This window comes from Anolis carolinensis, chromosome 4 (genome assembly GCF_035594765.1).
Source record: "Anolis carolinensis isolate JA03-04 chromosome 4, rAnoCar3.1.pri, whole genome shotgun sequence".
NCBI lineage: Eukaryota > Metazoa > Chordata > Lepidosauria > Squamata > Dactyloidae > Anolis > Anolis carolinensis.
In genome coordinates, this window is record NC_085844.1 from 134,656,418 (window position 1) to 134,683,841 (window position 27,424).

Consider the following 27,424-nt stretch of genomic DNA (forward strand, 5'->3'; position numbering starts at 1 on the left):
CATAATAGGTATTTCCAAAGAGGCCATAAAATGGTCCCCTTGTTGCTTGATTATCTTTGTATTCACTGTTTGATTTCTCTTACTTGCTTTGGTACCTGCTTAATTCACATTTTCAGGTTGAGCATAACCACATGTTATTCTGAACGTGGACATTCTATAGATAAATATAGTGGTATTTTGATGCTTGGTATTTCCAGTTTTAATCTTATTTAAGCTCAGGATTAGCTTTAAAACCGGTGCGTTTTGTAATTTGGAATGTGGGAAAATAGGAAATGGAACCTTTATCTCTGCAGTTTGGTGTATTTTTGTTTGACCTTTATGGATGTGGGATGAGGCATTTGAGGGCATGATGTGGCTTGGATCTTGTTTATGCTGTATGTGATTTGATTTTTTTCTGATTTATATTTTTCTTCTTCCTCATTTCATTGACAATATATGAACTGGACATATCTTATGACCGATTGCAGCCAGGGGTGAGTACTACTTCAATGATCTATGACAACATCTTCAATGTTATATATATGATTTCTATTTATATTTATATTCCTAACACCTATTCTTTAGAACATCATAAAAGAAAAAAGACAACTTCTAATTTTTCTCTAATCCTTTTCTTTCCACACTCCTTATTTTGTAATGGAAATAGTATACCGGGCACCCCATGTGTTTTTACATTGTGTTGTCGAAGGGTTTTGTTTTTACATTTGTTATGAAAGGCAAGAGGAGAGAACCAGGGAGTCTCGCCAAAGTATGCAATGTGATCAGAAAGAACCCAGTAGCATTTGCCTCTGTGCAGTTCTACTTGTCTTCAAACATACAGTGTTTCTGACGGATGCATTGCCTTGTTTCATTTTACTGATATCTTTGAGAGCTGCAAAGTCTCATACCTTTTAAAATATGAATGTTGATGAGGAGTCTGAGGCATTATTGGCTTCTGCCTTGAACTATAGAGTTATTCTCAGTGTGCCTAGTTAAGTAGTAGTGCCTCTATGCTTTCTCCTTTCATACTGCAGTTGGGAGCTTGATGGATTGTTTCTCTATAAAACAGATTTCTTACTGCATGCTAGAAAGAGCCAGAAATGTCAAACAGAAATATAGAAGAATAGGTATAGAACTCTTTCCTGACAAGAATTATTCTGAATAAAGCCTGACCTAATTTATAACTCCTAGCTATATAGCACTGGATAAATTGTTCTCTTACTGAAACTGAACTTTTATTTATCTAAATCCAAACTCTCATTAACTCAGCCTAACTGACCCAACACCTTTACATTTTCAAAAAGACATTCAAATTCTCAACAAGTCACCACCGATTGCCTACATTTTATGTTTTCACCTCCCAACAGAATGCTTGTCTACTCTATATACCACTCATAACAATGGATTACCTTAATTTCTATAATATAAACACAGTAGTATTTCTTTGGTTTCAGAACATCACCGCTGCATCTTCCAAAGCACTTTTCTTTTACATGTGCTGACTCTTTATATTGAGAAGGTCTGAATAGTTGAGAGCAGAGCTAAACTTCTTTCAACTGAATTGCATTATTTCTGCACCAAGAGAAGCTGCAGATTAATTATGTTTACAGTAGTAGTACATTTTATTGATTAGCTCATCCTGTGTATCAAATCAGATTAATGAAAAATGAAGAGATCAAAATCACAATGCAAATACATATCTGCTGGTATTTTGTCCTGGAAGCTAATTGAAATAGTTTCTACAAACAGTCCTCTTGCAGCAATTGTTGCTCCTTCTATTATTTGTCTGATGTAAATTAGATTCTTTTTGCTTAATTTCTTTGGGAAAAATATGAAGGGCAGAATGTTGTTTGTATACCGTAGTAACAACATTCCTCTCAGCTGCATTGCTTCTTTTAGTGTCTAATCACTCTGACAGAGAAGAGAAATTGGTGGCCAGTGTCCAGGGAAGAAAGGAAGTGCACACTCTGCTCCAATTACTTCTCAGTGTCTGATTTCCAAGGTGTGATCAGTCCTCAGAGCCAAGGCACTATCAGAGAGGTAACTTAGACCTATTCTAACGTAATCTCTGGACTGGTGCTGATCCATTGAGAACTTCCAGGAAAGAAACAGACAGTTGTAGCCAATGGGCACAAATATGGTAGCAATCCTTGGCATGTAGGGAAAAAAACTGTCAGACCCTTGGATGATGTTTTGTTGTATGGCACTGGTGATTGTTGAAAGTACCAATCCTGGAATGCCAGGGACCCTTCCTTCTCCAAACCGTTGGTTGTCCTTTTACATCCCCCCTTTACAATCACTGCTTTTCTCATTCTTCCACCTTCACTGTTGCTTTGCCACCACCAAAAGATTGACTTCTGGCAGAGCCAATAGGAGGCAATTCAAAATAATGTATTCCTAGTACTCAGGATGGTCCTATTCTTGCGTTAAAGGATCAAAGTGGATTTTGGTTGCCATATCTTCAGTCCTGTTTCATTCACTAGTAGGAGCGGTCCTGAGAATAGAAAAGATACCTGGTGAATCCGATTTATTCTGACAAAAAAGCAGAAGCCATTGGTAAACCTTGCTTGACAGGTTAATATTTCATCCTCAAATTTGTCCTATGTTAATGTTGTCAGAGCCACAAATTGCATCCCTAATTTTTTATTTAACATGACTATAAAAGTGTATGCTATGAAAGCCACTTTACATAGACATCTTGTATGTTCTTGTCCTCAATTTTTTCTTCTGAGCACTGTCGCCTTTAATTTTTAATTGACACTCAGTTAAAATTACACTGTAGGACTCCGTGTTCATGTATGAGCCAAGCAGAGCATTAGTGCTTAAATGGCACACTTGGGCCTCAAACTAACCCATTACCATTCACTCAGCTCAGGTTGCACTGTTCTTTCTATGACTTGGAAAGAATTCTAAGGAAACATTTAAAAAGATTGAGGAACAAGCTTTAGAGTTAGATAAGTGGTGGATTGCATCTTAGAATGAATTAGGTCTGAACTCTCCCTAAAAGCCAAGATTACTAAACGGAGACTACCGTATCTTGGCCGGTTTATGAGAAGAGATTACTCATTACAAAACATAGTAATACTTGATGAAGTAGAAGTCAGTAGGAAAAGAGGAAAACTACATTCCAGATGGATAGACTCGATCAAGAAGGCTGTGGCCCTGAGACCCTGAGACAGGGTCATTTGGAAGTCTCTAATTTATAGTCACCATAAGCCAGGTCATCTTAAAGCCAGTTAATAACAACAACTATATGGAGGATTTGCTTTGTACTACTTCTCTCAACCTCACCATTCAGGAACACCACTGCTTCATCCAGTAAGTCAGTCTGATGAAGTATGACATCAGACATCTAAGTACAACTTTAAAGCGTGGCTGGTGAGTCTCATAGTTCAATTTACAGAGCATCAACATATCTTTATCCAGGTAGATGGCAGTATATGTAAGGATGTGGGCCCATTTTAGAGCTATCTAGATAACCATCTTCGCTAATTTGTTTGAGAATCTTCCTAATTTCTTGTTCTGGCAGACCTCAGTGGCCTTCTAGCTCATCTCCAGGAAGTCTTTTGTTTGATCATCCCTGATAAATAGCGATTAGTCTCTAGTTAAAAACCTATAACGAAGAAGTATCCTGGTAGTCTGTTCCCGTGTGTTAAACAGCTTGTACCATCACAAAGGTCTTTCTAATGTTTCATACCAAGTGTCTTTTGTGGAAATTTGAATTCATTGGGTCATGTTGTATTCTTTGTAAACTAACATGCTCCATCTGTATCATAGTCCATCAAATATTTAAAAATAGCTATCCTATCACATCTCAGTCATCTGCCCTCCAATGTAAGCATACCTAGTTCCATCACTCTCTCCTCATAGGGCTTGGTCTCATCACCATCCATAATTTACAGTACAGTATCTTAATCATGTTACCATTTCACCTTTGTTACCTGATCTTACCTGAGCTATTGTTTTGTATGAAATGTATGCTGCTGAAACATGTTTTGGTTAAAATGTATACTGAAACATGTTGAACTGTTTTTCTATTTTGTGGTGGAAAGAACTATTCTTTCCACATTATTTCTATTTCTGGTATCGTATGTTCTGTTAAGGGCCCCTGGTGGTGGCGCAGTGTGTTAAAGCGCTGAACTGCTGAACTTGCAGACCGAAAGGTCCCAGGTTCAAATCCCGGAAGCAGAATGAGCGTCCGCTGATAGCCCCAGCTCCTGCCAACCTAGCAGTTCGAAAACATGCAAATGTGAGTAGATCAATAGGTACCGTTCCAGCGGGAAGGTAACGGCGCTCCATTCAGTCATGCCGGCCACATGACCTTGGAGGTGTCTACAGACAACGTCGGCTCTTCGGCTTAGAAATGGAGATGAGCACCAACCCCCAGAGTCGGTCACGACTGAACATCAGGGGGAAACCTTTACCTTTACCTAACTATGTTCTGTTAAAGAGGCAATGCCCAATAATTTATCTCATTTGTTAACTAAAGTATACAGGCAGTCCCCGAGTTACAAGCATCTGACTTACAAACAATTCATTGTTAAGAATGGGGGCGAGATGACAGGAAGTGAGATAAATACCTTTTGGAAGAGAAATTCACTCCTGTAAGAGTTATCATGGGAAAAGGTGTCTCCACTGAAGCTTTCTCACCAATCCTTGTTTCCACAACAAGCCAAAGTTTTGAAAATCCAATTATCACAGGGACAGAAAGTGAGGTAAAAACTTCTGAACAGGAGAACAGACAGCAAAACAAACACCACATGGATGTTAACCCTTCCCTGTGCCATCCAAAGCTTTCTCTATCTATCATCTATCTATCTATCTATCTATCTATCTATCTATCTATCTATCTATCTATGGCTGGAATTACACTTAAAATGTACCAGTTCTGACTTATTTATTTATTTATTTATTTATTTACAGTATTTATATTCCGCCCTTCTCACCCCGAAGGGGACTCAGGGCGGATCACATTACACATATAAGGCAAACATTCAATGCCTTGACATAGAACAAAGACAAAGACAAACGCAGGCTCCGAGCTGGCCTCGAACTCATGACCTTTTGGTCAGAGTGATTGGTCTCAGCTGGCTGTAGCTGGCTGCTCAACAGCTTGCGCCACAGCCCGGGCCTTGCATACAAATTCAACTTAAGAATAAACCTACAGATCCTATCTTGTTTGTAACTTGGGGAATGTATCTGTCCTTGCAGTGACAGGATGAAGTCTAGGTCTCTAGGTTTCAGTTCGGTTTGCAAATAGTTTCAGGCTAGTGATTTCCAGTTTAACAAACTATGCTAAAATGTTCATGTGCATTCAAGATTAAAGTCAACAGAAAGGCAAGATTAGTACTTTTTTCTCATGTTCACCTGTTGTAGTACAATGGATTATTTGATCTTTTTATCTGCTTTTATTAACTGTTTGACTCCTAACTAATCATGGATAGATAGGACCATATGTATTTGAAGAAAGAATCACTAGCAGCAACAGTATGGCTCCATAGATTGGTTTAGTATATCCCTCCTTATCAAGATGCCATACCAGCATAACCAGGCAGTGCTAAGGTTCAGGATACTACTATGAAATGTGCCAGAATCTTCCACAGAAGCAAATTCCCCTACTTTTTGGGGAATAAATAGGTTTTTATGTGCCCTCTAGTGGACAGGGTGGAACACTGCACTGGAGAAAATGTCCAAATAGCTATTATTAGGATTACCCATTAAAACAGAACTTGAATTCAGGATTTGCTTCATACCCAGATCTACTCCCTTTAAAACTGGCTTTTCTGGAGTCCAGAATCCTGTTTCACTGCATCCTTTTTTGCTCCATATTGGAATCTGTTGCTTTTTAATCTGAGGGCCATCAGAAACAATTTTGCTGTCTTTCCTATATTTTTTGTACTTTCCCAAAAGAAAGGTTTGGCTTTTCTTGTCCCCATGCTTAGTTTCAGCCATTTTGATTTGACAATTTTTGAATCAGTTGTTGCTTGAAAGAACAAGTCTTTCTCTTCCCCGATTCTCCTTATCTCACCCAAACCTTTTAATGAAAAGTAGTAAATGCTTGATTACATTTCCAGAATTACTAAAGATACTTAATGCTTACATCAGTTCTGGTTCAGCAATCAAATAAAACTGAGAAAGAATTCAAAAGGTTCATGAATGGAATTGGATATTTCAGCATTTTAGAGATTGGTTAAAATCCTTTCCTAATCTATGCTGCAGTGCCAGGAATTGTGTCAGGAGGCCCAGATCTTTCATCTCTTTATGTATTTAAGGCATGTATTGCCTCCTGACCCTACAGGACCACTGAAGTGATATGCCGTGGGTAAAAAACACTATGAAAATATTATATAGATCTAAAACCCAATTAAAACACGGGAGGCTTGTCTTCTAGATAGCTGTAATAACAGTTACGTAGCCCAGAAGGTTATCTTTTTATAAGAAATCCTAACACTCATATTGTCATTAAAACTCAACCTAATTCATAATAGGTACGAGCCTCGATTGGCTAAGTTTCTTTTGCTATAGCAGGAGACATTGGTCCCAGATTTTTAAGAAATACGTGCTGAGGTAGAGCTTCTGAGGGAAGTGAGACAAATGAAAGCATGACATTATATGCTGGCATTAGACGTCCCCTTTTCAAACCATGCAATGTGACAGCCTAAGAGCAAACCACTGGCTTTTCTTAAGGCTCCATGCTCCTCAGAACATGGCTGTGGTTGTTCTGATGGTGTGGCATTGAAGAAAATGAGTTATTAACATGTGCTATTTATGCACTGTAATGTACCCTGTTTCCCCTAAAATAAGACATCCCCAGAAAATAAGACCTAGTAGAGGTTTTGCTGAATTGCTAAATATAAGGCCTCCCCCGAAAGTAAGACCTAGCAAAGTTTGTTTGGAAGCATGCGTGCCGAACAGAACACCAGAGCATGCAGGATCAGTAAATGTACATACCATAAAGTGTTGTACATGGAAATATTGGTAGTAACAAGAAATTCTTGATAGGATTCACAGTTTGTCTGGTTATGCTGGTTTATGATGACAACTACTGTACAGTATATAATAAATGTTCATTTTTTTGTTCAACAATAAATGCGAATTCTTCTTCATGGAAAAATAAGACATTCCCTGAAAATAAGACCTAGAGCATCTTTGGGAGCAAAAATTAATATAAGACACTGTCTTATTTTCGGGGAAACACGGTATAGAACACAAATTGGAACAAGGTCTCAAACAAGTTTTAAGTGTTCCTTGGAGAAAAAGTTTGAGAACTGCCTAATCATGAGTAGGCTGTAGGCACATGGCACACGCTCTCTGTCATTTCTTTGAAGTCTCACGAGGCTTGTCATTTTCTGGATACATTTTATGCTATATGTCGATAAGTGTTTGCAAGCTTTCAAAATACCAATTAATCGATTCAATATTGATTCCACCAGCCTTCAAGAGAGAATCTTCAAATTATAGGCCTTGAGTGCCACCTACTGGTGGAAAGGAGAAGTACAGGGAAGATGTGAAACCTCATAATGTCTCACCCAGCCCTTTTCTGTACTTTGCATACACCTCAAAAAGAGGAGTGTCTTTTTAGATACTGTTACTATAGGATGCCACAGGAAGGGTCAGAAGGAATTTGCCTCTTGCCTACGCTTTCTAGAATTATTCAGTTACTCTGGCAGTCTGATAGCTTCAGTATTTTTGATTTAGAAAAGCCTATATGTATGATAAATGTCATTGAGTACAAGTTTAGGAATTGTCACTTTTACTGCACCATCAAGGTGTTTCCTTTTCCTCTACTTACCTCCATAAAACCTACATTAAGAGCTGGCCAAGAAATAAAAGTCCTTGGAATGTGCAGATGCTCAGACCTGTATGTGGGAGATGTGTTTTGGGCAAAGGTTCCCAAAATTTACCTGGCTGTAAGCAGCTGCATTATTCTGGCCACTCCTCTACATTCCCTTTAGTAACAATAAACTATGGTGGAAGTAAAATGCAATCCTGCTCTTCAATAGATGTGCTTTCTTGGGATTTTTGTTTTGAGTAATAGTTTTTATATTTTCCTGTATGAAGGGTTGTCTCACTCCTATAAGTCTTTACCATTAGCCTGGATATGTTTCAAACTTTCCCCATACTGATATTGGAAAGACTGCTCATTTTCTTATTATAACAGTGAAGAAAAGGTGTTTTCAGTGGCACGTTAGCACTCTCACATTACTTTCCCAGATAATTTGTAAATACAGATGTATCATTAATTGGCAGACTATTATCTCCTTGCATAAACAGCAGTACAGTCCATATGTAATAATAATAATAATAAGAAGAAGAAGAAGAAGGAGGAGGAGGAGGAGGAGGAGGAGGAGGAGGAGGAGAAGAAGAAGAAGAAGAAGAAGAAGAAGAAGAAGAAGAATCTTTATTTATATTCCACCCCCTCTCCCCAGAGGGACTTGGGGCAGCTTACAATAAAACAAATGAATACAATAAATAATATAACACAGACAAAAACAAATACCAGAGACAGTAATACCTATTATTTGGACCATGGAAATGTTTCAGAAGTAATATAGGTTTTTTAGTTCTCCAGAACTCTTTGTTAGACATCATATAATAAAAAATAGAAGATTAAATAGAAGAGGGAGTCCAAAAATCTGTAGAGATGAAAGTTAATCCACCAGTCCAGGTGTTTAGACTTAGTTTGTTCCTTTGTTCCCTACTTTTGTATCTTCAAGCCTGACAAGGAATGCTGGAGAACTCCAAAGTACGGAGCATTTGAGAACATTACTTTTGTTCTACTTTTGTAACACTTTATTGGTCCTGGTAAAATATGGCACCTATCTCTGCTTATCATTTAACACAGGCCTCTTCAACCTGTGGCCCTCCAGGTGTTTTGGACTTCAGCTCCCAGAATTCCAGACCATTGAACAAACTGGCTAGGCTTTCTGAGAGTTGGAGGTCCAAACACTTGGAGGGCTGCAGGTTGAAGAGGCCTGGTTTTAACATATTAAGCGTTACTGTGCAGTGTGCACAGAAAGGACAAATGTGGTGTGACATTATTAAAATTTCTGATAGTACACTTTTTAAGTTGGCTTCACACAGCTTAGCAGCCTAACAGGCTAGTTCAGACAATGAATGTTTTGTTGTGTATTTTTTAAATAGTAGGGACGCCCTTCCTACAGTATTCTGGAAGCGCTTATGGGGATTGTATTTACATGCCTTCCAAGATGTTTCTAGGTTTGGTGACCCTGTCACTTGAGAAGAGAGCTTTGTCATGAGTTTGGCAGAGGGGGTTTGTCCACACCTTCCTCTGAGACTCAGGGAATGTGATTTACCCACAGTCACCCAATGGGTTTCCATGGCTAAAAGAGGACTGAAGCCCTAGTAATGTATCCCAACACTCAACACTCAAACCAAAATACCATAATAGCTCTCCTTTTGTGAAGGTACTGGAACGATAATGTTTTAGGCAAAATACGTTGTAACATGTGGATAGTGTTTTATGGCTTTTACATCAGATGAAGCACATGTGGCAGAATTGGCCATAATCAAAATTAAATATTCAATTTTAGGACCATTTTTCTGTTAGGCCAGCAGCCAAAAGAGTTTGAAAATCTGGGCAAAAATCTCCATATCTTATCTCTGGGGGCATTAAAATATTGCATACATCTTTTATTACCCTTATTATGGATTTTGGAATTTGTAATACATATCACAGGTACACAGTGATAAATATTAGCAGTTTCATTTTTTAAAATGTTTCATAACTACAACAAAAAAAGAAAGCTAGGAATGTGAAAAGCGTATCTTTACTTTCATGTTGACTCAAACAGATTGCTCTTTGAGTATTATTTTCAGTATTCATTTTTCTATAGAGAACTTGCATCCTGAAAATCACATTTCACTCATATTGGGAGTTTGATAATCTTGCAGGTGTCTGCATTTACAAGATAGGGATCTAGAGCAATAACTAGGATAAGTGACTTAGGAATACTAGTTGAAATATGTGAAAAGTAGGTGATTTCATTGCAGTGACCTTTTCATCATAGGCCTTAGTTTCTTTTATACTCTTGCTGTAAATAGTGAAGCATTGTTTAAGTAATTAATGTTTTTTGAACGTGTGTTTTCCCCATTTTGTCAGAGTTTTGAAAAATTGCTTGCAGTGTTCCTTTCTTCCACCAGATGTGCGCAGTTGAGCCGTGTTGGCTCGCCTTCCCGGCAGTGACGTAGGAAGCACTGGATTGGAGGAGGATGTCTGCTGACATTGTGTCATCAGGGCGGTGGCCATTTCCTCCTCCCTTCGCTCTTCCTCTCCCCCCTCCCATCGTGTGCTGGCCTCGTTTCTTGGGAACAAAGGCAGGAAAAGCCAGGGTGTTCCTTTTGCACACACAAAAGCTTTTTTCCCTCCACCAGGGGGCTCTTGCCTCCATCTGCTGCTTTTCCTTTTATTTTTTTGTACCAAGTATTCCTCAATGCAAATTTTCTGATGCAGTTCAGATTACATATTAGGGGCTCATTGTGTTTCCCTTTTGTGTAGCAAAGGAGATTTATCAGCCTTTTCTATTATGTTGTGTGTGAGTGAAAGAGAGAGACAGGGAGAGTGAATAAGTGAAATCAAAAGAGAAATAAACCCTGAGATTATTATAATCAGGGAGAGTTGCCATCTGTTCCTGAACTCTCACATACAGTTTAACCCTTTGGGATATCTAGAGATGTAATTCAAGGCATTGCAAGGTCTTTACTATTGCAATCACATGGCTATTAGTTTTTTTAACATACCTCTGCACCTAGAATTTTTCTTATGTGCTTTCTTTTGGTCTTGTTCTTACTTATTTCCTATCCTGTTGTCTGATATTATTAAGCATTCAAACATTTTGTTGAAACCCCTTTTTCTGCAACACTTTGTGTTCTTCTAAATACTCTGAGCCCAATATTCTTTTATTTGCTGGTATATTGCTCTCTAGCTTTACTAGCTATCATGGAGGGGTGTTTTCATGGAGATAGGTGAAGTTTGGGTACCGGTCCTACAGGTTTGAGTATTATACTGTACTTTACCACCATCCTTGTTCTGAATCGCTCCAGGCTGCATTGGGAAAATACAGTTTGGTACATACAGTATATATGATCTTCATGTATATTCATCTGATATTATCTTAATGTTGCAGCAATGATCCCAACTAGCAGTAACATGTTTTATTCATCTCCAGATGAAGGGTGAACCTTTATTTCCAGATCTTGCTTTGAATTCAGCCAACGCACTATGTCCAGCTATTACAAGCCATAACATGAATATTGACATGATTGTTGTTCCTTCATGATGAGCTGATTCCGCAAATGCTACTGTTGTTTGGTAAAAAATCCCACAGCTTGCAACATTTTCTTGGAAACTCAATCCCACAGTTTTCCAGCAATAGGGATTTTCCAGAGGCATGGCTTGAATTCTTCAAGCACCAGATGGTGCTGTTGCCCTATTTTACTACTTTTGTGTCTTCTTTTGCCGCATTCAGCCATTTTAGAGAGGATATTTTCTTTCACTCCAGACTCCATTTTGTGTTTATGGCGCAGAAAAATAAAACTGAGAAAGGGAGGAGTCTGCAGGGAGGGTGAGGCAAGCTGAGTCAAAGGCTGCAGCTTTCTGATGGCTCTGCTTTCTATCCTCTCATGCAAACACTCCCCCCAACTGAGATTGCATGCATGGGCATAGGCATGAAAATCTTGCATATATAACAGTTTCTCTGGTCTCCTTTTTTTCCTTTGCCACTAATTACTGGCATCGTGGATAGCTTACCTTCTCTCTGCATTGAGTAACCCTCAATTAGCTGCAGTATAATGCAGCAGCTGACTCACACTTACATATTATGACAATATCTGTGTCCTTATTCAGCTAGTCTGGAAAGGAATGCTTTCCCCTGACCTCATACAAGAAAAATGTCTAAGACAACAACAAATGAAACAAGATTCCAAGTCTTAACAAATCTAATATTTCATATTATTTCTTGTTTCTTCCTGAATCTAAGGATTTGGAGAAGATTTTTTTAACCCATCACATCTTATATGTCATGACAGTACATGGTGTGTTTTATTTTACTACCACTGGTCTGTGGCAGGTTCTGATATCTATCATACATACCCTTAGGGCATGGCTTCTTAAATCTTTTTCCATGCATAACTCCTCTCCACCTGAGAAATTTTTATGTGACTCTGGGTATATAGGGATATAAAATAGGTATACAAATAAAACATTTCCTGATAATAAATTGGCATTTTCAAGGCTTACTAAAGAGGCAGATTGCGGAGAACAACTGAAGTAATTTCTGCAGTCCACTGTAAACACGGTATGCTAACAGATTTGTATAAATGGGTGGCTGTTGCCATTTTTTAACCCTAACATCTATAGGCCCCATTTGGGGTCAGCACCCACAGTTTAAGGAGCAGTGCCCTAGAAAAGTAAGGAATTTTTGACACCCCCCCAATAACACTGAGAATCTGGTGTTGGCAGATAATCTGAACAGATTACTGCATTGTGCACATAAGAAGGATGAGGGCTGTGTGCTTGTCAGCTGTAGTAGTCAGAATCCCAAGGAGCTCAGTTCTCATACTATTGTGACCTGTCAGTGAGTGTGCCTTAGAGATGTTACTGTGATGTGGGCCCCAAGAGTACTTGATGGAAGAGGAGCTGGGCTTCTCTTATTCTGATAAGAAAGCATCTTGTATGTGTCCAGCTTTCTCATCTAATAAGCATCGCATCTTATATGTATTCAGCTTTTCTCTTCTTTTAGCCCATGTCTTACTTTGCCATAGCTCTCCATTCAGTGAGCGCTCCTACTGACTCTCTGTGAAGCCATCTGCTTCCACAGGTTCCTGTTTGCCTTCACCTTGGTTCTTTTCTTACTGGGGTGTTAAATCTTTATAGCTGTGTTGTGTCACTACAGAATACAGTGGGAGGTTCAAAGGATCAAACACTCATCCAAAATAATTGTGTTCCCTGCACATGGGAAATTAGTCTCCTTGGGAAGAGTCCTGACACATAGACTTTCCCTTAGCAATCTGTTTTTTCAGTTCCAGAAATATTTTTATTAAGGAGCACCTAGTTTTATGAATTCTGCATTTAATTCTGGAGTGCTGCATAAATACACCACTGTATCGAGTCCTTGACACTTCTTATTGAACTTACAGCATCCTAAAAATGTGGAATTTCACTCGCTTTATCCAGGCACTTCAATTGCTCAGTTTTAAGTAATATGTGCTTCCTAACCATGCTGCCCACTTCTTATTTGGAAATATGAAAAAAAGATTTCTGATTTTGAGAGCCCCCAAACCACACATATATGATAAAGCGGCTGTGTTTTCTTTCTATCTCCGAACCCTTAATTTGTGCTCTGATGCAGATGCTCGGGAAAACTAGGTCAGTGACTCTGAACCCTTAGTAATAATTCTCCTAACCTGTGGGGTGTACATGTGTCAAGGATAATAAACCGTTAGAAGAGAGAGCACTGACTAAATTCTGACCTTTCTTTTTTGTCTTCCCCCACCACCCTACATTCATGCCATTTCCCTCTTGAATCCTTCTAGCATAATGCAGAGAAACAATGTTTAAATAGGGTAGATGTAATTTGCTTTTACCTTTGGAAGAAACTTGTGAAGAATTACAAGGCTATCCCCGAAGTTTTCTGTGAAAAGGGGAATTGTGCAGACAATTAATCTAACAGTTGATATACCTCTTAAAGCCAAAAAGAAAGCTTTAGTGTAGGAAGCAGCCTCCTATTCTCCAGCTTGACCTACAACTCCCAGAATCCCTGTTTACTATTCATGCTGGCTCAGTTTTATGAGGATTGTAGCCCAAAACATCAGGAGTACATCATGTTGCCCATCACGATAATAAAACACTATGGATGCGTTGTGGTTTTAAACATTATAATTCCTGTCTCTCTTTAACACACGCGGTTTTACGTTCCCACCAACACCTATACAATATTAGTCCTTTATGGGCCTTTCAAAAGACTAAAATGGGTGAGGAACTGTAACTTTGCAGATGTTTCTGAAATGCAGTCTGCACAATCCCTCACTGTTATCTATTCCAACTAAAGCTGATGAGAACTGTAGCCAAAAGAGCTTTGTAGGAGCCGTAGCTGCTCACACTTCACATAAAAGAACAAAACTTTTCTCATATATTTGTATATGTATGTAATAGTTAAGATTCCCTGCCTGGTTGCTTGGTCACCATTCTTCCCCACCAATTCCCAGTTGAGTGTTTCTTTACAAGCAAGGTGAACAAAGCATATAGCTTACAGGCTCCATTAGGGTCCCATCCTATCTTCACATCCACTATGTACCACAAGACTTTAAAAAATTAAATCTGCTACCAAAAATTGGCTGCAGACTTGGAGATGTTGTGCAATTGATTCACATAGCTGGTTGCGTGTCATTGGCCAATCAAATCAAAATCTTGGCTTTGCAATTATGTCAAAGTGTTACAAAACATTTCCCCAGTGATTTGTTAAATGAAGCCTTTGATTGTGTTACAGTATCATAGTCAAAATGTGTGGCTTCCCAAATGGAGTTTTTTCAAAATATTCTGTCATTAAATTGCTCTATAATGAATTGCTTTTGTTATATAATGAATTATTCTGAAAAAGAACAGTAATGATAGCATATTGAAGGCATTCTTTTACTTCCTAACACTAGTTATTTTATCATGTTAAAGTAAATATATTTCATATGTTTATAATAAACTAAGCAGATACTTAGCCATTTTTGCATGTTTTGACCTGATTCATCTTAATCTATTAGATATGTTTTGAGCTTTGCACCTTTCCCTAGTCCTCCTCACCCCAAGGATGCAGCCTACAACTAACCAAACAGAAATATGGCCACTGGCCATATTGAAGTTTAGAAGCTAGTAAACTAATATATGTGATCAAACCTGGTAGAAACCTTGATAACAAAAGCATTTCTCACTGACTTTGTGAATAATAAAATCATAGAATTGGACCTCAGAGGCTATCTTGTCAAAGATCTACTGTTATAGCATCCCTAGTAGATGGATAACATCCCTTTACTGGAAAATCTTTAACAAATGAGAGCCTGCTTCCTTCCTAAGCAGCATGTTCCACAACTGAACAACTTTGATGAAAAGAAAGTTCATGTTTATTTGGTGCCGTGGGAAGTATTTTCTTAAATCAAGTGACAACAGGATAGGCTGATACCACCTGAGAACCTATGCAGTAGCCACTACTAGTGTTGTGCCATCTCCCCAACACATACACCATGTAAAAGCCTGAAGATACCGAAGTTATATGTACCAAATAGAAAGGCAAATAGTGCAGTCTCTTTGTTTGTAGGCATACAGATAGATCTATGGCCTTTATCATAAATTTATGTCTATAAAAAAGAAAGTATTACTATTTACCATTTGTTACAGTTTTATTTTCTTCAATCTCTATACATAAATCCTATGCAGGCATTCACCTTCAGATTAGTACAACTTGAAGTGTTTTGGATGTATAAGGCTATGCATATCAGCCCATCACCCAGTGTTCCTCATGTCATGTTGCATTCCAGATCTTCGTGCATTCACTGGAAAAGCTTTAAAAAACATTCTATAAGCACAATTGTTCGAATATCTAGAGCCTCCACAGTTAGAACAGGGTTTCTGATCCAGGTATAGTTCCCATGGGCAAGTGAAGACACTTTTAGACTCCTTTTCAGATCTTCTCATTGAATGCACAAACACCCAGGATACTTCCTGGTTTCTGAAGATATTAAGGAATGAGGTTTACATGTTAGACCCCCAACATGGATGCTTTTGCTGTATCTTTATGAAGTTGAATGTCTTCTAGTAAGACCTATTTGTGCTGTTGCTGTCCTATTCATTCTGTCTTGCGCTACAGTTGCTGTTAATCCGCTTGTGTTTTAGCAAAGAAAAGAAACAAGAATAAAAGTATTTATCTTCCTTTGCTGGACTTCTTATGTCTGGCATCTCTTAAAAATAACAGAAGGAAGGCTGTATTTATTTATTTCTGGATGTTTGATAGCTGTGGCATTTTAAACTGAAAGGGCTGCTTGAGCTGGTAACATCTTCTTATTCCTCTTGCCCATAGTAAAGAAACAACAGGAGAATGAAGAGGAGAAGGGCCAAGCAAAGAAGAAGGTCAAGGAGCTGAGAGTGCTGGATTCAAAGAATGCACAGAATCTTTGTGAGTATGATGAAGTTGGGAGCATTTGCTTGTGATTCCATGGAGATGTTAGAGTTTAACAGTAAGAGAGTTCTCAGACGGCACAGGCCTAAATATTTTTTTGGTTTTTATTTCATGGTGTGTTATAGTGTTCAACTTAACAGACAAGTAAGCAACAAGCAAGCAACCTTTAGAAGAATGAAATACATAAGCTAGAAATTGATCCAATGGCACTGTATGTTTCATGTTGAAACATATAGTTGATGATTCATCTTCTGTCTTTATTTAGAGAACTGATACCAGGAAGGAGTGGTCAGAAATTTCTTTATTGAACTCATCTGTGTCTAGGTTCAGAACTCTGTCTAGAGGTTTAGATGAGTCTTAAGAGGCAGCAAGCAATGTGCTTTGAGTTGACATATTAAATAAATGGAAACTAACATAAATTGAATGTCATTTGACTCTTAAAGATATTTTTCTATTAACCACCTTCCCTTAGTATACCTTTCAACCCCAATTCTTACAGAAGATGTCTATTAAAATTTTGCATTTCAAATTCTTGGTAATAGACCAGAACAAAGCCAGACACTTTCAGTACAGATTTCAGAAATTATTTGAAGTATAGAATGCCTAAATTATTTATCTTTATGTAGTCAACCCACAAGTGAGTAAATATACTCTTAACATTGCACCCGCTTCAGAAATTAGATATGGCATTTTAGCCTTGATTGGAGTTATATACCATTTGTGCACAATCTTAGAACTATTCTCTTTCATTAGAGCTGATCCAGATTTGAGAGGAACTGAGGTCAATAAATTACATCATTTATTTTCTGATATTTTCAAGTTAAATTCCAGCTCCTATTCAATTCTGGAGACTTGCCTTCTGTTATATTTACTGTATTTTGACTTAGACACCCATAAATCAGAGATATTGGCCTTTATGTATATTTCTGGATAGGTCACACATTTGTTTCAAATAGTGTTAATGATCTATGGGTTTTTTCCTAATGAAATAAATTTGGATGTGAAGATTATATTTGGCCTAAGCGAGCCCAATCATCTTTGCGTGGTGAAATATCTGCAACCAATCTTTCTGATTTTGTAGGTTTACTACTTTTATATAGATCTTGCATTGTGTATAGACTGTAGTTTTCCCATTTATAAAGAAAGTAGTGGAGTAACCATGTTAATACAATAAAGGATGGGGCAGAAAGGGCTAGATAGAAAGGAAGTACACTAGAGTCTTGCTTATCCAACCTTTGCTCATCCACGTTCTGTATTATCCAATGCAGTCTACCTTTTAGTAGTCCCATCTTTTTGTGGTCAGTGTTTTCAATACATTGCAATGTTTTGATGCTAAATTCGTAAATACAGTAATTACCACATAACATTACTGTGTATTGAGCTGCTTTTTCTGTCGATTTGTTGTAAAAAAATGATGTTTTGGTGCTTAATTTGTAAAATCATTACATAATTTTACATCTTTTCCTTAATTCCTCCTTATTACCTAACATTTTCGCTTACCCAACATTCTGCCGGCCCGTTTATGTTGGATAAGCAAGACGCTACTGTACTGGTTTCCATTTGCGGCAGATATTCAAATATGTTTTCAGATCGATATTTTGAATTTGCATCAATATTTAGTAAAAAATTGATGATCTTGAATTTCTAAATTCACCGATTTTATAAATGAGTTTTGGGCTTAAGTAAAATGTAAATAAAGGTTTTCTGAACAGAACCTAGTAGTTATTTTCAACATGTACATGAATCTGTTATGCAGTGTTTACAGTGGTCTCTGCAGAAAATGCTTCAGCTGTACTTCATAAAAAGGAAAATCTGCCTTGCAAATGCTGATTTGTTATTAGTAAGTGTTTGATTTTTATACCTATGGTATTTTACTGTAGGGTCATGTAAAAATTTATTGGGCAAAAAGGGATTGTGTGTGTGGAAAAGGTTTGAGAAACCCTGGTGTAAAATATGAAAAAGAGATGTGGGATTAGGAGGAGTTTCATAAGAGCAATTTTACTTTTCCGTGACAGCTTTAGGGATTTTTAAGTTTAAATTTTAAATCTCAACCAATTGGTAGTTTGATTGCAGTTTCTAGGAACAAGTTGATTCAAGTCTTTAGATATTGTGTTACCTGAACCTCAAAGGTTTTAGTTGTACATTTTAGTTAACATTCAGCATACTATTACATTTTAGTTAACATTCAGCATACATATAATTTGAGGCATTGAGGCATATCATTTTTTAATTTTTGATAATTCACCCAATCTTCAGCATAGGGAGGCGGTCTCATGGATTTTGTGCCAAAGATTTGATTGTGCTTTTCTTTAAATTTGGCAGCAATATTTTTAGGCTCCTTCCGCATGCCTTATGAAGAGATCAAGAATGCTATCCTGGAGGTGAATGAAGTTGTGTTGACTGAGTCCATGGTGCAGGTGGGTAATAGCGGAATATTCTCTTTGATTTTGTTTCTTTCTTGGATGGGAAAAAACAAAATGAAGAGTCATGGCTTGAAATAATTACACTGGGCCCTTAGTATCAGCAGTGGTTTGATTCCAGGACCTCCTGTTGATACCAAAATGGATGCTCACATCCTGTTATATACAGTGGTTATATAAAATGGCATAAACAAGGTTTGCATTTAGGAATTTAGTTTGGGGGTGTAAGGAGCTGAGGTTGACAGGGGATGGAATCCCCTTTGAATCCCACCGCTGCCACCAAATAATGTAAGGACTTGATGTGGCAGAGGATGGAATCCCTTCAGATCCCACCGCTGCCACCAAATAATGTGGGGACTTGATGTGGCAGAGGATGGAATCCCTTCAGATCCCACACACGCACACACACAGATACCATCACTTAATAAAGATGTTTTGTGAGAGATGATGTTAATTAATGTTTTGTTTGATTATCTTCTTCTTCGCTGCCACCAATGGAGACGTCAGGCAGATGGTACTGGTTCTTATAAGCTTTCTCTATTTGTTCCACTTCAGGTGTTGATGTTACTTAACTTAATATGAGAGTATGACAGAGGCTTGATTTGAATAGAATCAAAACAAGTTTATTGCAGGTACAGAGCTTGATGGTTTCAGATAACTTAGTAAAGGCACTTCGCTTAATGGTTATAAACGGTTATGAGGTGGTTAAACTTTCAAAAATACTTTCTCTGGATTACACTAAACCCTGATCCTACTGGATCCCATGGGATTAATGTTCTCTAATCCACAGACTCTACAGATGACCCTAGACAAATCACCTAACTTGCCTAGTCTGGTCTAACCTAAATCTGACTCAAATCTTTCTATTTAAGCCAGTCTGATTCTCCACACAAGAACCAGATCCTTCCCTGTGACTGGAAAATCACCAACTGCTGGGTTTTAAAACATTCCCCTTTTCCTTTCCAAGCGGCGGTTGGCTCCGCCCCTGTTGCTATGGTAACCTGCTCTAGCATTCTAAGATGGCTACCTTCCCCCATACATATGGTCAACTGAAATACTCACCATTTTAAACTTAGCCAAACCTGACTGTTTACACAAAATCAAATACACATATCATCTATAAACAAAATATAATTATACACTTCTTCACAGGGGGCATATTTTTAAGACATGGGTGGTTGAATCAATGGATCTGGAGAGCTAACTGTGCCTTCATTTTATAACTAGCATATAAGCCTGGTGTTGCCTGGGAGTTGGAGAGCCTCTGCCCACCTACTTTCTCCTTTTCCCAGCTCTGAAAGGGCCTTCCTTACAATGTCTCCATGGCAACATTTTGGCAATGGTGGGCAGTCTCTCTTTGTGGCTATTTCTTTCTTCATTTCCCTCATACACATTCTCCCTCTGTGTTTTCTTCCTTCCTTCCTTCCTTCCTTCCTTCCTTCCTTCCTTCCTTCCTTCCTTCCTTCCTTCCTTCCTTCCTTTCTTTCTTTCTTTCTTTCTTTTCCCCCTTTCTCTCTTCCCTCCCCCATACTTTCCCCATTTCCTTTCTTTTCCTTCATTCCCTCCTTTTTCTTTCCCCTTTTCTCTCTCTCTTCCCTTCCTCCCTCCCTCCCTCCTCCTCATGCACTTGTCACCTTTATTTCCCAGTGATATCATTTCACCTGGCAACAGCCTTTGTTGTACAAACGGACAAACACGCACACATACATACATTACTTTTTATATATATAGACTATAATATCAATAAATTCTGTGCTGGCAGACACTGGTTATTTCGTAGGCCAAATTTCTCACTTAAGTAATGGATTCTTAATCAAGTGACTACATTTTACTTTTGCTTTCTTGTCAGAACCTGATTAAGCTAATGCCAGAACCAGACAAATTGAAGATGATAGCAGAACTGAAGGGAGATTATGCTGAACTGCCTGAACCAGAGCAATTTGGAGTTGTGGTAGGTGACCTGCCTTTTGTGCATAGAAAAGAAAAAGAATTCCTTTTTCAGCTGAACTCTGGGATGACTGTGTATTACATGGCTTCCTCTTTTCCTTCTCAAATCTGTTGTCTCTGTTGTGATGTCCTTTTTTTACTTCCACTGTAACATCGTTATTAGTGGTGCATGTTTCTTGAGATGGTCCATATCAGCCTACAAAAACAAAATGTCTGTAGGCTTGCTAACATCTTTGTGTTCTTAGCACATGGGCTTCTAGGAATTTAAATAGCTGGGTAGACCTTGTGTCTTCATGTCATCTTAAGGCTTTTGAAGATCTGAATGGAGGAGATGAGACTTCAGGCAGTCAGATAGATGCCTATTCCAGGAAACATAATTCTCTGTGTTTTGGATGTTTGAATGGTCCTACTTGAGATATAATGGAAAACTTAAGAGCTGTAAGAGCCAACAAAATGACCAGATAAGGCATCAGACTCAGTAAATATATTCTGGAGGTTCTGGCATCAAAAGGAAAAGCTACGTATGTCTCCAGTGTACTAGTGTGAGGACAAAGAGTTTTAGTAGCAAGAAAGCAAGCAAGCAACTGCTGTCGAGTACTCTGTGTGTTCCAAAGGCCAGGTTGAGGTTTAGAGCATAGAAGAGCTGTCTCCAATAAAACATTGCCTTTGACATTCCGGTTCTAGGATGGAGTAGCACAAAGGTCATGCATATGAGAAGCAATCCTTTAAGAGTAAATGTTTATCTGGTGTTAAAGCCATACAAGGAATTTTTAAAATCCTTTACTTCTAATTCCATCCATTTCAAATGCAATGAGTGGGTGCTACAAAGTTTCTACAGTTAGTTCCTTTGAGTCATGTGGTGCAGACCAGGACTGCTTAAAGTGTGAGTCCTGACTCCAAAGGGGGTCCCCTTAGCTTAATATTGGGGTCCTGAAAAGTTTTAGAATTGCATGACTATAATGAGCAGTGTTTACAGTGGACTCCACAGAAGATGCTTCAGTTGTACTTCATGAAAAGGAAAACCAGCTTATTCAACAAGCCTTGCAAATGCTGATTTTTTTATCAGTAAATTTATATACAGTAGAGTCTCACTTATCCAGCACTCGCTTATCCAACGTTCTGGATTATCCAACGCATTTTTATAGTCAATGTTTTCAATACATCATGATATTTTGGTGCTAAATTTGTAAATACAGTAATTACTACATAGAATTACTGCTTTTTCTTCGTGTACTCTGTGAATGCACACTAATGGAGAGGCTGCGCCTGCGCAGGTCCCAACGGAAACTCTTCCCAAGCTGAAGTTCAAATTTTGGCGGTAGCCACGCCCCTCCGTCCCCGGAGGGCATATAAGGCAGCCCTCGGCGTCTCCTCCCCAGTTCCTTTTTTTCCGCCGCAAGGTTCACTTCGGATTCTCATGTCTACGACTCGCTTCAAGCGCTGCACTCAGTGTGCCGCTAAAATTCCTGACTCCGACGGCCACGCCAAGTGCCTTTACTGCCTCGGGGAGGCACATGTCGTCGGTACCTGCCGTTTTTGCCTGGCCCTAACGGCCCAGGCTAGAAAGAATAGAGCCGCGAGGCTTAGAGCGGCGCTCTACGAAAAGTCGCTTGCCCCTGAACCCGCTCCGTCGACTTCGGGCTCGAAGCCGCCGCTTAATCCGGCAGCGATGTCGGCTTCAACAGCTAAAGCTCCCTCGGCCTCGTCTAGGGCGTCCAGAGCCTCCAGGTCGTCTAAGACCGCCAAACCACCGTGCACTCTCACCACGGCTACGGTGTCGACACGTTCTGGTCGAGTCGGCCCTTCCTCGACATCGAGCTCGGTGGCCTCCGTATCCTCGGCCCGTTCCCACCTCGGGGCTCCTCCGTCGTCTTCTGCGATGAAGATCGCCTTTAAAAGAGCTCACGAGGAAGCTCGTCGGTCCCAATCCGACTCAGCTATGGTCCCTCCCACACCGGGTAAATCCCTGAGGGTTCCATCAAAACAACCGCTCGCTAAGAAGAGGGCAACTCAACGCTCTTCCTCTTCCGCTTCCTCCAAGATGGGCGTCATTTCTTCGGCGACTTCTTCTAGAAGATCCTCTCCGATCGCTCCAGCTCAGCGACCTCGCCAACCTTCTCCTCAACAACTTTCGGATGGCGAATTGCAGGACTCACCCCACCACTCCACTCAGACAGTGGTCAGGGTGCCATCTCCTCGACCTGCTACTTCTCAGCGCTCGTCCCGTCAACAGCTTTTTCCCCCAACCTCGACACCGGAACGGGGTAGACAAACCACTCGCCTGGCTCGAGCGGCCCAGGCCTCGGCCTCCAAAGAAACTCGGCCGCAGATGGCTCCTGCTCTTCAGGTTTTGCCGCCCCCAGAGACTGTGTTGTCATCTCCCCCTCAGTCCCCTCAAGGGGCTGGGGACGATGAGATTGATATAGATCGTCCTGATTCCGCTCTCTCGGCCTCGGTGGTATCCTTGGGCCTTGATCTCTCTCCTCCTCATGATGCCTATGAGGTGGACCCTCCTTCGCCTACCGACAACATTCGGGCTTTCTCCGAACAAATGGTTAGAATGGCGGATGCCCTGGGTCTAGAAATCAAGCAGACTTCCAAGGCAGTAACTGACCCGGTCTTCAAACGGGTCCAAGCCCAGGCCCCTCCGGCCACGCTCCTGCCGTTTTTGCCTTATCTCCTAGATGTCATCCAGTCTTCGTGGAAGACTCCTTCCTCGATCCCTCCTACCTCGAAGAGAATCGAGACCTGGTATCGTACGGACGACGATACTTTAGAATGGCTTAAGCACCACCCCGACCCAAATTCCATGGTTGTTAAAGCCTCTCAGTCCTCCGGCCGTGAATCCACCACCCCTGCAGACAGGGAAGGCAAGAGATTTGACGCGGTCGGGAGAAAGCTCTACTCCGGAGCCCTTCTGCTTTGTAGGATGGCGAACTATGGGGCCTGTATGGGGGCCTACCAGCAGATCCTTTGGGAAAAAGCTCAACCCTTCTTCTCAAAGTTGTCCGATGAAGACCGGTCGGTTATGTCCACCCTACAACAAGAGGCCGATTCATTAGCTCATCATCAAATCCAGATGGCTAAGCATACGGGAGACACGGCCGGCAAGATGATTGCCCACGCCATCGCCATTCGTCGCCACGCCTGGCTGAGGTCGTCCGGTTTGTCTTCCTCCTCGAGGCAGGTCATCGAGGACCTCCCCTTCGACGCCATGGGCCTGTTTAACTCTGGCACCGACGACAAGCTTAAAACCAACCATGACTTTAAAGTACTGGCCACCAAATGCGGTGATCAACCCCAAGCTCACCGCACCAAGTGGTTTCCTCAACGCTTTTGACGCTTCCCGCCTCCTTCTTACCGCCAGCAATCCTTCAGGCGTCCCTCGGTATCGAACAACAACAACCGTCAACAGCCCCGTCGGGCTGCCCAACCGCAAAGACAGCGCGGCCGGGCCACCCCCACCGCTGGTCAACCTCCCCGGCGCTCCTGACGCCATCTCCTTTTCCAAAGACTCTTCTTACGGTACCGATGCAGCTCTCATTCCTCAGCTCCTCTCCTCTTCTCCGAATCAACCTCCTGGTCTCTTTCTAGATCGCTTGGCTCCCTTCTTTCACCGGTGGAAATCTATTACTTCAGATGCCTGGGTTCTCAAAATTGTCCAAGAAGGCTATGCCTTAGAGTTCGAGGAACTCCCGCCCACGGGTCAGGTCCTTCTCTCCAACCCTTCTCAAGAAATTCTCGCAGAGGTCGACGCCCTTCTCGCCAAAGGGGCTATTCGGCCTTCTCCATCGGTACAGGACCCTCAAGGCTACTTCTCCAGGTACTTTACGGTCCCGAAGAGGGGTGGGGGCCTCCGCCCAATTTTGGACTTACGCATGCTCAATGCCTTCATACGTCCAACCAAGTTCAGGATGGTCTCCATCGCCTCCATCCTCCCGATGCTGCAGCGCGGAGACTTCTTCGTATCTATAGACCTTCGAGACGCCTATTTCCACGTGGCGATTCGGGAGAACCACAGGCGCTTCCTCTCTTTCAAAGTTCTCGACCAGACCTACCAGTTCACCGTTTTACCCTTTGGCCTCGTTACGGCCCCAAGGGTCTTTACCAAAGTCGTCGCTGTCGTGGCGGCCCACCTCCGTCTCCAGGGAATCACAGTCTTCCCTTATCTAGACGACTGGCTTCTGGTCGAATCCGACCCTGCCCTCCTCCGACGTCACGTCGACTACACTCTCTCTCTTCTAAAATCCCTCGGTCTCCAGCTAAACCACGAAAAATCTCACCTCACCCCGTCGAACAAAATCCGCTTCATCGGCGCTCTGTTCGACTCAATCGCTCAGACTGTCTCTCTTCCGCTAGACAGGTTTCTGGCCCTTCGACAACAGATCACCTTTTGCGAGACCCACCGGAGGGTTCGGGCTCGGTCCATCCAGGTTCTCCTCGGCCACATGGCCTCCACAGTCCTCACGACCCCGTTGGCCAGGCTCCATCTCCGGACTTTGCAGAGGTGGTTCATAGACGTTTTCAAGCCGTTTCGCCACCCCAATTCGAGGTTTCTTTCGGTCCCGCCCCACGTTCGGCGGTCGCTTCTCTGGTGGAAATCCCTCTCCAACGTCTGCAGGGGTCTCCCGTTCCACCCGGTTCCCCCCGCCACCACCATAACCACAGACTCTTCCAATTTCGGCTGGGGAGCCCACATGAAAGGTCTCACTGTTCGAGGCCTCTGGTCTCCCTCCGAGAAGGCCAATCACATAAACTTTCTCGAACTCCTTGCCATCTTCAAGGCTCTGAAAGCCTTCTCCCGCCTGATCTCCCAAAGATCTGTCCTCATCCAATCAGACAACACAGTAGCAGTCTTCTACATCAACAAACAGGGCGGCACGGGCTCAAGGAAGCTGATGCTTCTCTCCTCCCAGCTGTGGTATTGGTGCATAGCCCGCAACATTCTGATCTCGGCGATTCACCTTCCCGGGACCCAGAACAACTTGGCAGACGCCCTCAGCAGGATGACGACTTCCTCCCACGAGTGGATGCTCGATCCCGAGACTCTTCTTTCTCTTTTTCTCAAATGGGGTTTTCCCACTCTGGACCTTTTCGCCTCTCCTCAGAACGCTCAACTGCCTCGGTACGGTGCGAGACTTCCCCCATCCTCCTCTCCGGGCTGCCTGGGAGACGCCTTCCTTCTGGACTGGTCGGCGGAACCGATCTATCTCTTTCCGCCTTTTCCTCTCATACCGAGGGTCCTGCAAAAACTCCGGTCGGTACCGATGTCGGCGATCCTGATAGCTCCAGCCTGGCCCCGTCAATCTTGGTTCCCGGCTCTTCTTCGCCTCTCCAATGCGACCTTCTTCACTCTGCCCCTTCTACCTCATCTCTTGTCCAGGGAGAACGGCCAGATCCTGCACCCGGATCTCTCCTCTCTACATCTCACTGCTTGGAGGATTCTCGCCTGACTTCCCTCCCGCAGAACCTACAGGAGGTCCTCCGCGCAGCTCACAAGCCGGCTACAACCAAGGCCTACACTTATAAGATTTCTCGCTTTCGTTCCTTTCTCCGCTCTCGAAAAATTACTGTTTTCCCAACCTCGATACCGATCGTGCTGGACTTCCTTATGTCTCTGGCAGATCAAAAACTTTCTCTTGCCTCTATGAAATCTTACCTGGCCGCTCTATCCTGGTGTTTTCAACAACATGGTAGACCATCGCTGTTCTCCGATCACCTTGTCAAAACCTTCTTGAAAGGCTATAATAACATCTGCCCGCCGTCTCAGCCTCCTACTCCGGGTTGGAGCCTCGAGCTCGTCCTTTCCCAGCTCACTGCTTCTCCTTTCGAACCATTGGCTTCGACCGACCTTCGTCTCCTGTCTTGGAAAGTTGCCTTCCTGGTGGCCATAACTTCAGCGCGCAGGCCTTCGGAGCTGACCGCCCTTCGGGTCGATGAGCCTTACCTCCGTTTTCATCACGACCGCGCAGTTCTCCGTCCGGACATCACCTTCCTTCCCAAGGTAGTCTCGGCCTTTCACCTTAACCAGGACATTGTCCTTCCTGCCTTCTTTCCAGACCCCTCGTCTCCCCTTGAGCGGAGACTGCACCTCCTTGATGTGCGTAGAGCACTTCTCTTTTACCGGGACCGTACTAAAGACATTCGAAAGACCCCTAAACTTTTCGTGGCCCATGCTCCAGATAAGCTGGGGAATCCTATCTCTTCACAAAGACTGTCCCATTGGATTGCTCAGGCCATTGAACTGGCCTATGAACTGGCCAAACGCCCACCTCCTCCGTCGGTTCGCCCGCGTTCGACGAGAGGCCTCTCCACGTCGACTGCCTTCCTGAGGGGCATTCCCCTGGACTCCATCTGCAGGGCAGCGATCTGGTCCAACCCCCTTACATTTGTGTCCCACTATAGGGTAGACCAAAGAACTCTGAAGGATTCAGCCTTTGCTAGGGCAGTTTTATCTTCATGCTTGTCTTAACTTTATGCATTTATGACTTCTCTGCGGGTGTTTATTCTCATGCAACCCTTTCTTGTGTTTCTCCTGTCCGTTACATGTTTGCACTGCTCTTTTGACAATTTGTGCCTTATTTACAAATGCCTTTCCCCCCTTTGGGAAATGATGTTCCTACGTGCACATGTGCTCTTAGAGGGTTATATCATGCCTTACCGGGCTGCTCTCGGTGTCTGGCGTGTGTTGATGCAATACTTTTTTGGGTCCTCGGACCATGTTCTGATGTTAATAAACACATGTTTGGACAGTTTTTCTCATTGTCTGGGTTTGCTTAGCCCGCCTCCAAGACCTAAGCTTGCTAGTCTCCATTAGTGTGCATTCACAGAGTACACGAAGAAAAAGGACAGGTTGCTCACCTGTAACCATGTTTCTTCGAGTGTACTCTGTGAATT

The 27,424-nt window shown here is 41.7% G+C and overlaps 1 protein-coding gene across 1 annotated transcript in view; it reads left to right on the top strand.

Moving 5' to 3' along the window:
- Positions 1 to 27,424, top strand: part of diaph1 (diaphanous related formin 1) — a 142,006-nt gene that overhangs the window by 75,169 nt on the left and 39,413 nt on the right. The window contains 3 exon segments of the mRNA XM_062977847.1: positions 16,062 to 16,157; positions 18,483 to 18,577; positions 20,430 to 20,531. Coding sequence (XP_062833917.1) covers positions 16,062 to 16,157; positions 18,483 to 18,577; positions 20,430 to 20,531 — 293 coding nt within the window.